General features: G+C 41.9%; 1 protein-coding gene across 1 annotated transcript in view; it reads left to right on the forward strand.

Annotated features, from left to right (window-relative positions):
- Positions 1–14,605, forward strand: part of Gnai1 (G protein subunit alpha i1) — an 84,116-nt gene that overhangs the window by 54,466 nt on the left and 15,045 nt on the right. The window contains exons 4-5 of the mRNA NM_013145.2: positions 9,314–9,471; positions 11,450–11,578. Of these exons, the coding sequence (NP_037277.1) occupies positions 9,314–9,471; positions 11,450–11,578 (287 nt within the window). The remainder of the gene's footprint in view (positions 1–9,313; positions 9,472–11,449; positions 11,579–14,605) is intronic.

Below are 14,605 nucleotides of genomic sequence, written 5' to 3' on the forward strand. Positions count from 1 at the left end.
AAATATTCTAGATATAACCGAATCTTATTTCGGGAGGAAATTTAGAGGAATGCTTTGAATTATTTAAAATTATTTTGAAACCCTTGAAATGTCAGCCGCACGGACTATTTAATCTCTGTTTAGTATAATGGCACAGGCTGAGATTAAGAAGAGGAAGCAAACCAGAAATTGTACTTTTGTAGCAGTTCCAATTATGGCCACTGAAAACCTGCAGATTCATTTGTGTAAGTGGGTTGGAGCTGTTCAGGCCTGTAATCCCAGGGAGGGGCACTGAGGCAAGAGGATCCTCATGACGGAGGTAAGACGCTCACTAAGCTACTAAGCTACGTGGTGAGTTCAAAGTCAACCTGGGCTACAAAGTGAAGCCTCACCTCAGAAAAACGAACCAAACTAAATAGCACCCACGCTTCCAGTATTGGGAATCAGATCCTACAGTGGCTGTAAGAAGAAAAGCTTTAGAGCCTTTGAGAGCCTGGGTTTTTGATGATTCAGGGACAGTGCAAGCAGTTTTATGAGAAGCCATTTGATTTTCATGCCTGTCTTGGAAAGAACTCTTTTTAAACCTTTCCTGTAAGACCCGCCGGCTTAGCCTTAGGAGTACGTACTCTGAGGAAGTGTGCGGCTTTATGGGTAATCACACTTCTGAGGCTCTGGAATCGTGTATGTACCCATAGATGCACCTAGCAACCACCCCCTTCCTGCTATCAACTTTTATTTCTGACACCCTCAGCTTTCCCAGGTTCTGGCTTCACACAGAGGGTGTGGTCTCCCATGATCTGTTCTCCTCTGTCTGTGTTTCAGGCTGCCTTGTGTCTACATAGACTTTAAGCACGCTAAGCCCCTTGCAATTACTCTGGAGGTTATAAAGATGAAGTGAGGAGAGCCTGCACATGAGGAAGGAACATTTGTAAGAGGTTTCTAGAAAGCAATGAAGAAAAGCTCCTCTACAACCAAGGAGGAGCACATGCAAAGACACACTGGAAAGCCTTTTTTTTATTTTTATTTTTTTCCCTGAAATAGCAATCCCTGTATTTCGAGGTGAGGAAAATGAGATGTTTATTTCTACGAAGGAGCACAGACATGCTTTACAGGTGAGAGCAGAGTAGATTATCTTTGGTAGCAAGCCCTCATCACTGTCTATTGCCAAGGATCACACTGATTAGATATGACCAGCCTTGCAATTTTCACTGTAAGTGCGGAAGATTTGTCAGCTTTGTCTTTTAGTTTTTCGTTGACATTTACTAAAGATGAGAAGAGTTTATAGTAGTTCGTTTGTATTTCCCTTGTGGATTCCTCTGGGCACTCTCATTTTTGTTCAGTTGTCTTCAGAATGGTTTTCTTTGAGTAGGAGAGATATTCACTGTTTCTCACCAAAACATATTATTTATTTATTTATTTATTTATTTATTTATTGCATGAATTCTGACATTTTTCTCTTGGTCTTAATATAAAGAGAATATTCCCAGTTACTGGGATTAGCATTCTTCCTGTTGCTTCAAGGTCTCAGGTTTCCCACAATGGCATCAAACTCATTGTCTAGCCAAGACTATTGTGAACTTTGTAAGCGTGTGTTTGCATTTGGGCGTGTTCCTGTGAGTTTGTGTGTGTGGTTGGGAAGACCGAGGTTAGCATCCTCTTTAGTCTTCTTCAATTGCATTCCACCTTATTTTTTTGGGACAGGGTCTCACCCTGAACCTGGCACTCAGTAATTCAGCCTCCTGTCTCGGTCTTCCCCAAACTGTGAGATGTACCTAGAAAGGCACAAAGATATGCTTGGTTCCTAAAATGGGTGAGAGGGATCCGAACCAAATCCTCATGCTGTGTACAGACACAATGGACCCATCTTCTCAAATTTTAACTCGTATTATTTTCTATAATGCTCCAGCCCATTTCTGATGACTTGAAAATACTACCTTTAATGTTAAATTGGGTGTGCTTAGAGACACCTCTCCACCTCTCCCCACTGATATACTTTTGTTTTTCCCAGACCTGGCCCTAAGTATGTGACTCAGTGTGTCTAATCATGTTTAATTATAAGGACTACAAAAAAAAAAAAAAAAAAAAAAGAACATCTACCACATAGGATTTTTAAAAGAAAAAAATCTTGTTTATAATAACCCTTGGCCATAATAGATGCTCAATAAACTCTGTTGACTTTATTATCAATGATTGGACACTATTGTTGACAGAATCACAGTGTGTTCGTTTATATTGCATCACAGATGAATTGGTACCTAGTAGGTTTTGACTCACTTGCCTTGTTCCTTTAACAAAATATCAAGACCAGTAAGCATTTCTGTTCCAAATGGACTTCAGAATTACTAAACCAACACTAAAAAGCCTACTTGTTTTTGTTGCGACTGTGTCCTTTGTAGTTAGAAATAATTAACATATAATTACATCATTCCCCCTTCCCTACTTCCCTTTCGCTCCCTGGATTTCATGCCTCATTTTTGACCATTGTTCCATATACATGCCAATGAATAAATGCATAACTGCAACCTCTGAGTCATTCAGGATCGCCTGCATGTGTTTGTTCTGGAGCTGGCCAACTAACGAATCAGGCATGATGAGGATGCATGGCCATAGCCTGCATTAATTGAGAAAGAATCAAAATTATTTCCAAGGTTGGTGTGGTACAATCCAATTTATGGCTACTGGCTCTTTAAAGCATTCTCAAAGCGAGGTTGGCCCATCCGTGAATACTAAAATATTGGCAGTTCAGACTTTTGTGTGGTAGGAAGCGTGGTGTAGGACTGAGCACACGGTAGGCCCTGGTATCACATTATGACAGTGGGCTGGTCTGCAGTAACATGCCCAGAATGAGGACAGCCAGGAAGCACGATTTTATGGGTTCGCAGCAATTGGCAGAGAATATATTTACTAAAATAGCTTGAAAATTATGATTTCTATGTCACCGAGCTTTATTTTTCTATTAGGATTTGGCAGCACATCCAAAGCCAAGACTGGTTTCTCATTCTTTGGAAGATACCTTGTACTGTGAGGAAGCCCAGAGCCCCAGTCTACTGGTGCCCTTTCCTGACCAGCATCACCTTGCCCCTAGGAGATGGTCATTTCTCTCTTCGGACACTTTGAGTGTTTTCAGCTGCTTGTTTGTTGGTTTATCTCTATCTGCCTAACTTGCAGGATTGGTGTTACAGAATATTTAGCAATTCTCTTTGGCAGCAGTCTGAGTATGTGTTTTCTTCTTACTTAAGGCAGCCAGAGTTAAGGGAACTTTCTGATCTGTGGTTAGTGAGTCTTAGCTCAATATAACGTGAATTTTTTTCCCTTGAATGGCATTCTATACCATTACTATCTATGTTTTTATTATCTGCTTGTGGCCTGGGTTTGCTTACCCACTGGGGTCTTTCTGTTTTAATTTCCTGCTTGCTGCTTTATAAGTGCACATGCATTCGGCTTTTGTCCCAGTAGTAGTTTTTCTTATATTTTGTTTATTATCCTTCACGTTATTCTTAGGTATTTTTCTTTATTAAAATTCCCTATGCTATTGTTTTCATTATGTTTAAATTTTGAACATCTTCAGTCAGTAAAAGATTTAACAGATATTTATGCTACTTTAAAGGTCAGTTCTTTAACCTTCGCTTGTTCTGTAGCCTCTGAAATATTCCACCAGATGAACTTAATCAACCATATCCGTACCTCCCAGTTTATACCTTATCACCCATCAGTGTTTTCGGAATAACCACATTCTTCCATACTGATTTATCTTACAGCTCTGATCATATAAGTTTACGTTGGTATTTTTATCCACTTGGCTTGTATTAAATCCAGACTGTTCTACATACTGTAGGTTTTTAATAGCTGGTAATTTCTGTTCTTTCCAAATCTCATTTCTTCAAAATGTCCCCAGGCATTTACACCTGCTGGGCCCGCTAGAGGAGCATCTGAGGCCTTTACAGTAGTATTCACTGTATGTTAGCGGAGAGAGGTGAGGCCTTTACAGTAGTATTCCACTGTACGTTAGCGGAGAGAGGTGAGGAGCCCTTGGTTTTATATTGTCTCCATCCTGAGAGATAGTGATGCAAACAGCACAGTGACACTGAGCTTTGAAGTGTCATGTGTGCCTCCAGTGCCATGTGTGCCTCCAGTGCCATGTGTGCCTCCAGTGCCATGTGTCCCTCCAGTGCCATGTGTCCCTCCAGTGCCATGTGTCCCTCCAGTGCCATGTGTCCCTCCAGTGCCATGTGTCCCTCCAGTGCCATGTGTCCCTCCAGTGCCATGTGTGCCTCCAGTGCCATGTGTCCCTCCAGTGCCATGTGTCCCTCCAGTGCCATGTGTGCCTCCAGTGCCATGTGTCCCTCCAGCATAGACTACTTCACTGTCTCAGGTCACCTTCGATTGTCATGTGTTTCTGTGTCTCTCTGGACTTTTGATTTTCCCCATGAAAAACTTAAATGTATTTTTTATTTTCATTAACTTTAACACATATGTATTATTATAAACATATGTAAAGTTACATTTTTGATAATGCAACTACCAGTAATTTCTTAATACTGTGACGCTTATGATTCCTGATCAATTCACTGAAATTTAGTAAACGTTTTTTACAACCTCCAATGCAGTTAAAACTCACCTAGACTTTTTTTACTTTTAGGCTTTACCCTCCCACTCTTAAATAATATTATGGGGAAAGAAACATGACTATTGCCTTGCCTCAAGTCATGTTTGCTTTTGATTATAGAGAAAGCGTGCTATAGTTTCATGTTTGCTTACTGATTTATCTACTGTTCTTACTCACTTTACGTCCTGGTCACACCTCCCATAGGCCTCCCCCCATTCCCCTCCCCCTCTCATCTCAGCAGGTGGGGGCCCCTTGGGTTTCTACCCTCTGCACCCCAGCACATCAAGTCTCTGTGAGGATAGGAGCTTCCGCTCTCACTGAGGCCAGACAAGGCAGCCCAGCTAAAAGAACATGTCCCACACACCAGCAACAGCTTTTGGGATAGCCTCTGTCCCAGTTATTCAGGACCCACAGGAAGACCAAGCTGCACGTCTGCTACATATATGCAGGGAGGCTTAGGTCCACCCTGTGTGTGTTCTTTGGTTGGTGGTTCAGCCTCTGACAGTCCCAGGGATCCAAGTTAGGTGACTTGGTCTTCCTGTGGAGTTCATATCCCCTTAGGGGCTGCAATCCTTCCTCCTATTCTTCCATAAGAGACCCCAAGCTCCATCCAATGTTTGACTGTTAGGTGATGCTCAGCTGCTGGGTAGGGTCTCTTAGCATAGCCATGCTAGACTCCTGTCTGCAAGCATAATATAGTTTCATTAATAGTGTTAAGGGTTGGTACTTATTGACTGGCTGTTTCCTCAGTCTCTGCTCCATCTCCAGTCTCTGCATTTCTTGTAATGATAAGTTTTGGGTCAAAAGTTTTGTGGGTGAGTTGGTGTCCCTATTGCTCCACCAGGGTTCCTGCCCAGCCTCCAGATGCTGTGAGTCACAGCTAAGGACACCCCATCAATTCTTGGGCGGTTCTCCTATCCCAGGTCTCCATCTCTGCCTGGAGATGCCCCTTACATCCACCAAATTTCATTCTTCTTAAAGCAAGCCTTCGTCATCTAAGGTTGCCATTGAGCCACAGAGTGGCAAACCCACAAAATTTCTTTCTTTCCCAATTAAAGTTCTTGAGAACTTCATTGCCATATACCTAAATAGTGCCGTATCTGTAGGAACGTGGTAGGTTTAACACAACAGTAACCATCATTATATGTGATTTCCAGAATCGTATATCAGTCCTCGTAACAGAAAATTATCCTTACAGCTTCAGTTCAGAGGTGTCACTATTTTTATTCTAGTTTACCCTCATGTTTACCTTGCGTTTCAGAAGAGCCTTTTGATGCTTCCTATGCAAAGAATACTTTCATCTGGAAGTTGTTTCTTCTGTGTCCTGATTAGTTATCTAGCTGTTGCTTTAAAAGCCTCCCCTGGGGTTCTCACATTTTAGATTGCTTTGACTATTAAAAAGTGTTTGTGCTTTTAGATTGAATCCTGATGCACTGGGCCCTGAAAATGTACTGTTTTGCTCTGTGCCCAACAGAAAGTATACTCTTTCTTGCCTTTGAAATCCTGAACATTGCAAAAGCCTGCCATCCTGTTTCTTCAATGTCACTCCATCGTGGCCTCTGAATCATGTGTGTGTGTGTGTGTGTGTGTGTGTGTGTGTGTGTGTGTGTATGCATGTATGTATGTATGTATATATATGTGTGTGTGTATGTGTGTATTGTGTATGTGTATATGTGTATGTATGTATAATGTATGTATATATGTGTATGTATGCATTTATAATGTATGTATGTATGGTCTGTGCACCACGTGGTGCTTATAGAGAGGTCTTGGTAGTAGGTAGGCTGGAGATTGAAATAAGTCTAACTTTGAGCCAAGCCCTCTAGCCCTTTGCATTTAACACCGTGGCGTGTATCCTGTAAACCATTTCACTAACCATAGCCCAGTTCTGTCTTGCATGGTCTCTGTCCGTTTCACCTTTACTGTTATGTGTTTCTGTTGACATTTCTAGATGCTTTCAAGGAGTTTTGTGTTTGAAACTTTTTGCAAAGTCCTACAGTTTTAACTTTTAGACAAGAAGGGCTGATTGTTGATTTAATGATTTATATGCCTGGGTGACTGGCCGTCATATTTGAGACAAGTTGCCTTGTGTTGTTTAAAACACAAAGTGAGATAGGAAGCTTTCTATAATGCTTTCTGCTCAAATTTATTACTTCAGTCTCATCGGTAGATGATTAGATGTCGGCTAAATGCCCAGCAGTAACCGGGAGGTAAATATTCCCATCTGGTTTTCCTGTGGCAGGGTTTCACTGTGATTTACGCTGACTTTGCATTCACTGTGTAGCCCAGGCTGGCCTAGAACTTGAGATGAGCCTATGTCAGGCTCCCAGGCACCCTGAGTACCAGGATTACAGCTGTACAGCATCACACTGTGCCAAGCTTCCAGTTAATTCCAGTTAGTTTACATTTTGTGAGGAAGAGACTCTTTTAAAGTCAATTTTACTGCAGAGTTTTGAGGTTTACAATTCGATGTTATATGGGATTCACGGGATAGCAATATAGTTACTACAATAATTCAAATTAACATGTCCATTTTCTCATCCTTTACATTTTTGAGTTAGGAGAGTGGCTAAAATAAACTTAATTACTATAAAAAGTCAACTGTGATTAGTTTTGGTGTCCGGCATTAGTTCTGTGCAATCATTTCAGCCTGTCCTTTGGTTTCTTTCTTCTGAACCATACTTCCTGCTTCTCTGTCCACTTCCCCTGCTCCAGGTTGGCATTGTTTAGTTTTCTCTCTGTGCAAGTTTGACCAATATTTCATGGTAATCAGGAGGACATTGTGCTAAGTCAAATAAGGCAGACACAGAGAGAAAAAGGTCACATGGTCTCTCTCTTACATGTGCAGTCTATAAAAGGAACAGACATGTGAATGCCTTGGGAACTGCAGTTTATAAATACAGCATCCAAAATTCCTTCTGCGTTTTCTTTGGGGTGTGCTCCAGGACAGTAGGAAAGAAAAGGGTCTGTTCAGGTGACCCAGACTGGAGGGTCTTCATCTCTTCTGCCAAAAACTTTACTAAAAGTGACAAAAGGTTACACGACAAAGTACATTTTTAAAAGACTACTTAAGTATTCTTCTAAACTAAATTATGTTTTCTGTGTGTTTAGTAAATAAAAATGGCAGGTGTGAGAGTGTGTGAGTGTGTGTGTGTGTGTGTGTATGTATGTGTGAGGTAGGTGACCTTATTGCTGGAACTAGGCTAATCGTGCTAAGAGTGGCCACAGCCCATGGTATGCTGGTTTGCTAAGGATTCGCACGTGTTGCTGGCTTGCATGTATTTCTCTTGTGGTTTACGAAAGAGGGAAACATATGCTTGAATAATGCGTTCCCATGCTGAGAGACTTAATTAGTTTCCATGAGGAGTTCCAGCTAAAAAAAAAAGAAAATGTTTCACGAATTAGCAGCAGGATGAATTCATACCATCAGTTGGTCTGCTCTGCCAGCGTGCCCTGGGACACTTCTCTGCTGCATACTCCGCCATATTTTCATCAGTCTGTAACACTCCACTACAGTACACCATTAGCCCAGGAGTGGCAGGCAGTTAGTCCAAGAACACTCAGCAAACACCACAATCCAAAGATGATCAAGCTTATTTATAGCATGGCTTCCAAGTGGGATCCTGCCCTCCTGTAATCTCAGCACTCGGTGCTCAGGCAGGAGGATCACAGGTTCAAGGCTAGCCTGGGATGTGTAGGAAAAACCTATTTTAAAAACCCAAAAGGTATATTTACATGTAATCTCCATGTGTACTTCAAATACTTTCTAGATTATTGTTAAAAAGTAGTCTGATCAGAGCATAGTAGAGTTTATTCAGTACTGTACATAGAATGATGATAAGGCTAACAAAATGATAAATACCTCTGTACTTCTCCAGTGCACTCTAACTATTTAGATCCCTTCAACCCAAAGATCGGAGAACCGGCTGCAGTTTGGAAGGACACCCCTGGGGAATAATAATGGCTTATCCCCCACCATACATCTCAAGCTACAAAGTGCCTTATGACAGCTCGGTTTTGTTTGGCTTTGCTTTAGATCGTTTCTACCTAGGGTCTCCACTATGCTTCCAGGATGGCGATTGCTACACACATTCAGATCTGAGAGCTTACACATGTGTCTGGTCTTAGTCAGGATTATGCTAGCCTACACCTCAGACATTGAAGCCTCTACATGAATAAGGCACACAGGAAGTAGAAGCTCCTTCCACCAGACTCCTGTTTCCTATTTGTAAAAGCAGGGTTACGGAAGACAAGATAACCAGTCGAGAGGTTCTTCTTCTGTTTCACTTAGACAATGACTGAATGTGGTGGATCACTTGTGGTTCACTAACTGTTAGCCCTTCATCACTGAAGCAGAGCCGAACTAACCTCATATATAGTTGTCTTTTGTTCAGAAATTTGTGTGTGTGTGTGTGTGTGTGTGTGTGTGTGTGTTGTCCCTTACATTCACTGTTACTCCAAAGCGGTTCTGATTTCCTCCTCTGTATCTGGTTAGCAAACACTTCCTCACTGATTATTAATACATACACACATATGTTATTATACCTATAATATCTGAGCATATATTTGAATATACTCGTATATGCACACACATACATACACACTGATAGATCAGTTTTTCAAGCAGTGCTTTAGAGAAAGAAAATCTGTGTCACTTCTATAAAAACAGTGCAGGAGTTTCTGCTTACCTCTTCATCGGTACCATCTCTCATCTCGTGAAATGTGCAGGATGATGCTCGCCAACTCTTCGTGCTTGCTGGGGCTGCAGAGGAAGGCTTTATGACCGCGGAGCTCGCCGGCGTCATAAAGAGACTGTGGAAGGACAGCGGTGTGCAAGCCTGCTTCAACAGATCCCGGGAGTACCAGCTGAACGATTCGGCGGCGTAGTAAGTACCCACAGGTTCAGAACTCAACTATCATGAAGATCACACCGGAGCCAGTTCCGTCACCCAGCCACTCGTGCTGGAGAATCGCCTGGCACATTCTTATACTACTCAGGCTTTGAGTGTCAGTATCTGAGCGCTGTCTCTGTTTTACTCACGTATTTGTGATAGCAATGCTGTTATTAACCTATGTTTTCAAAAGCCTCATGCATATGTCATTGCTGATTGGAAGATTACAGAGTAGGGCTATCCCTGTCTTGAGTGTGCTACCAAGAATGTCACTGGAATCCAAAAGCCCTCTGCATTCTTCAGAGCGCGTGTGGAGCTCGGATGCTCTTGCTGCACCTGCTTCTGCCGAGTTTTCATTGCCTTGGAAAGGGTCGTGTAAATGTCATCCTGAGGCTTGAGCCTTCAACCATGACTTCTCCTCATCACCATGGCCATCCTCGAGGTTCAACAGTCATTACCATTCACTGTGAAGAGAAGCTTCTCTTGATTAAGGCTCAGAGTAGCTGCTGCCTCTAAGGATACACACATACATATTTAGAAAGGACCTTGATTGTGAGGATGATCTCCTGAGTAGGATTTGGAATCATTAACTGCCAATAAAAAGCTGATGGTCTGTTAGCCAAAGACAGGAAGCGGAAGGTGGGAGTTCTGATTGAGAGACTGGAACTCTGGGAGATAGTCAGGAGGATGATTTGCCTCCCAGACTCGGAGGAGAAGTTAGGATGTATGAAACTGATGAGCGGAAACGAGCCATGTGGCAGACATAAAATAAAATAAAAGGGTTTTTGAAGTTATGAGCTGGTCAGGGAACACGCCTAGATTATGGCCTAGGTGTTTTTAAATAAACTCTAAACCTCTGAGTTGTTATCTGGGAATGGGGATGTGTGTGGAACAGCCCACAGTTACACTTGATGTTGTAATCAATTTAATAACTATACTTGGGCACCTGCAACTTCCCAAGACAAAGGTTTTTAACTGGATTTCTAACTGTGGAGCAGGTCTAAAATCAACTCAGATGTCAGTTGGTTGCGTCGATGGTGGTGGTACCACCAGTGGAAGATGAGACCGTCCTGCCAGGCAGCTGGGATTGCAGATTCATAGGGTTCACAACACCAGCGATGCCTTTTTTCTCCCAGGAGCCTGTGTAGTGCTTTCTGTGACTTGAATGCTAGCCAGCAAGGAAGGAACTGGTGTAGCTTGCTTTTTCTATGTCTTAAGGTGAAGTGTGTAGGGACAAAACCCCCCTTAACAGCAGGGTCTTGTCTGCTCACTGTGATGGACAAGTAAAGCCACTGACAAAAGCCTGCATTGTACTGGGGGCCTCTGGGCCTCCCTGATCAATGTTTGTAGAGCTGTGGAGTTAAAGAGCAGGAAGGTGTGGGTTTCCCTGTGTGAAACATAAGGCTAGCAGGAAACAGCATTCTTCCAGCCCTTGGTGAGGGTTCTTGCTGCTGCATTCACATTTAAGACCTGTGAAATCTTCAACAGTAGGGAAAGTGCAGACCCACACATGGTGGCGAGGAAGAATTTTAAGGAACAAGCTCAGAGTACTCAGTTTAGACATTCTATGCCCCTCTCCTTTGAATCACTGTGCCTAAAAAACAAAGCTTAAGGCACTTAAAGATGCACTAAAGATTTTTGAATAACTATGCAACATGAAAGCTTAAACCCATTTTCTTTTATATGCTTATAAAAAACCCTTGAAGACTTTAGAACATTGCATAATTAAAATATATTGTAGTTTTTGTTTAAGTAACTTTTCTTGGCTCTTGTTCCGATTAACACTAAGTTTTTTTTGTTGTTGTTTTTCGTTTTTTTGTTGTTTTGTTGTTTTTGTTTTTGTTGTTGTTTTTGTTTTGTTTTTTTTGGTTTGGTTGTTTTTTTGTGTTTTTTTTGTGTTGTTTTGTTTTGTTTGGTTGGTATTTTTTGTTTTTTTTTTTCCTTTTTTTTTTTTTTTTTTGGTTATGTGCAGCTACCTGAATGACTTGGACAGAATAGCACAACCAAATTACATCCCAACCCAGCAGGATGTTCTCAGAACTAGAGTGAAAACGACGGGAATTGTGGAAACCCACTTTACTTTCAAAGATCTTCATTTTAAGTGAGTAACTTCTGAATGCATGGTTGCTAAGCTTGGTTGTAAGATGCATTGCCTTGAAACAAAAATGTAGAATCATCAAACCCTGTATCCAAAACCCAGCCAACCAACCGACCAACCAAAATGATAACATTTTTACTTTTGGGAAAACCTTTTTCAGAAGAGTAGATGGAAGAATTTTATGGAAATGAGCCCGGACAACATTTTCAGAGGGATATGTTAATTTTTTTAAGACAAAATAACCAAGCAGGGCAGTGCTTTAATTACACCTTTAATTCTAGCACTCAGGAGGCAGAGGGAGGTGGGTCTCTGAGTTAGAGGCCTACACTGTGAGTTCCAGGACAGCCAGGACTAAATAGAGATACCCTGTATCTGAAACCCAACCGACTGACTAACCAACCAGCCAAAAAATAGACAAAGGCCTTTTGCCCGTTATTTTTACTATTACTGAACTTCTGTAATGTGTAGGTATGTGTCTGATGAAGGTGTTTCTGTCTTTAGGTAAACTAGTGAGGTTTACATTTAGAATATATGCTTACTTGGAAAAATGTGTTTAAATAAAGGTGCCTTTGAATATCATTATGCAAAATTTTATGGATCAAAGCGACCCCGACAGTCTGATGCTGGCTGTGTTTGCCTTGGATGTGTCGATTGAGGATGTGCTAGGTGTGCAGAGCTGTGCAGAATGGAGCTATTGGGACTAGAGGTGATGCTCCTTCCAAGTCCTCACTTGGAAAAACCCAGTTTCAGGGGAAGGCAAGAAATCATCACGTAGACATTCATAGAACTACATTTCTTTGCTAATAAATAATACTTTTCCAAAAAAGTGAGTGAGGAAGACCAGGATTGACTGACAGCCATCTGAGTTTTAACTTACCGAGTCATCCAGCCCTAAAACCTCCTTGACAGTCCCTTTCATCCAGTTTCCCCTTCCAGATCAACTGCTGCAGGACTTGTGTTTATTTGGCATTCCCTGTGTCTCATTTCTCGTTCTTGTGCTGGCTGAAAAGTTCCCTCAGCCAGATCTCCTGCACACGCTCAGCAGGTCCATTTTTCTGCCCACCTTGCTCTCATTTCAGTAATGATGGTGGGGTCCAAAACCAGGAGGCTACGTATCTCATAGAAAGACGTATCCCTAGGGGAAACAGCTTGACCACAGAATTTTTTTTCCTAAAACAAAAATGCATGTGTTTGCATAGAAATCCAAGACCACGGTGCAGTTTCCTGATGTTTAAAAATATATGTACATATTTAAAATCATCACTGTCACTCTTCTCTCCTTCATATTGTGTTTTTATATTTCGAAGCTCAATACAGGAAATTGTTTTACGAAAACCACACATCTTACGATTCAATTTCACTTAAAATGACACATTCCCCGAGTGTTAGTTTTGTATTCAGAAGAAAGGATCCTGCCTCTTAAAGCCTTCAGACAGCCTGTCAGGTCCCTCTGTCACAGAGACCTGGCAGGAGATTACTCAGACTATTAAATACCATGTCCCCTAGACCATGTAAATATCGGCTAGTTAATAACCCCAGAGAAAGAATATATGGGTTTGTATCATGTCTCTTGGTTCAGCAGGGTGTGTGAGAGCACCTCTTCCAGCCCAGTCAGCTGTACTCTGCTGCTGCAGGGCATTCCAGACCCAGTGCCTCTGGGCATGCAGACTCCACTTGCAGTGTAGGAGTTAAGAGTAGAAAAGAAATCTATGATATGCCTCTTCCCTTACGAGAGTTGTCCTGGAATCCATACCCCATGCTTTATTAAGATTTTTTTTAATATTCTTTAAGAAACCACATCACTGCTTAATCTACTTATGACACATGTTCCTTCACAGGTTTCCTTTAGTGCTTTATATGTGTGGTTTATAGAAATTTAAACTCCATATGCCTAAAAACATATCCCCTTATCTATCTTTTCTTCTTTGCCATTGCCACTGTATTTGAAACACTGAAGGACAAAAAGGAAAGAAAGGCAAAACTATCAGCAACTGCTAGCTCACCTTCAGAGTCACTTGTCACCATTGGCAGGACATGGACTGGCTCATGCTGTCACCAAAATTATTTTATCTCTGCTTGTAAAAATTCTTGGTTCAAAAAAGTCACTCAAAAGATGGCTTCACTACGAATCACAACTAGCTGTGATCCTCTGATGAGTGAAACAGAATTTCCAGAAGCAGTTTAAGTAAAGGTTTGTTTACTTCCTAATGAAGACTCAGTTCTCCAAGCTAAGAGCTCAGTTACACATCTACAGCTCCATCTTGGCCTGTATGTATCCACGTGTGTGCTCTTGTATGTGTGCCAGTGTGAGCATGTGTGTTTTAAGCGCAGCACATCGTCTAATGTCATTGTCACTAACTTATCAGCGATTCCCACTTTCCAAAGAACATCAGTTCAATTCCAATTCTCTATAATCTCTTTCCCCTCAAGAAAGCAACTGTTTCCCTGTAAATCTAACTTTCACTTGTCAGATGTAAGCCATCTCGCCTGCTTACTGCAGGAGAACCTTTCTAGTTCTTTCCGAACTCTGCCTGGTTGAACTCAGCTATTCTGGCTTAGACGCCTCTCCAAGCTGACTGATTCATTCTGGCTTCTCTCAGGTTCTCTCTGAATTGCTCTGCTTAGCCTCACTCTAACTCTGGCTACTTGTTGTAATCTTCTGGCTCCTTCTCATTCTCTGGCCACAACTGCCTCTGCTGCCCTGCACTGAGCTGCATGAACTCACGAATGAACTCAACTCCAGTGCACTGTACACACTCAACTAAACCGCTCAGAACTCAACTCCACTACACTGACTCAACTTCCAACTGAATCTCCCTGCCCTGCGCTTAAATAGCTGGACAAATCCTATCTCTGACTTGCTCTGGCAAATCGTCCTCTGATTGCCCCACAATAAGACATCTTTGTTTGGGATTAAACTGTGTACTAAAGCCTGGTCTGTGTTTCCGCCAGACCATACTGTCGGCATTACAGCCACATCACAGAGACTTAGAAGATCTTTGAATCTCTTGCCAGGACAGCCATGTTGCT

Source organism: Rattus norvegicus, chromosome 4 (assembly GCF_036323735.1).
Source record: "Rattus norvegicus strain BN/NHsdMcwi chromosome 4, GRCr8, whole genome shotgun sequence".
Classification (NCBI taxonomy): domain Eukaryota; kingdom Metazoa; phylum Chordata; class Mammalia; order Rodentia; family Muridae; genus Rattus; species Rattus norvegicus.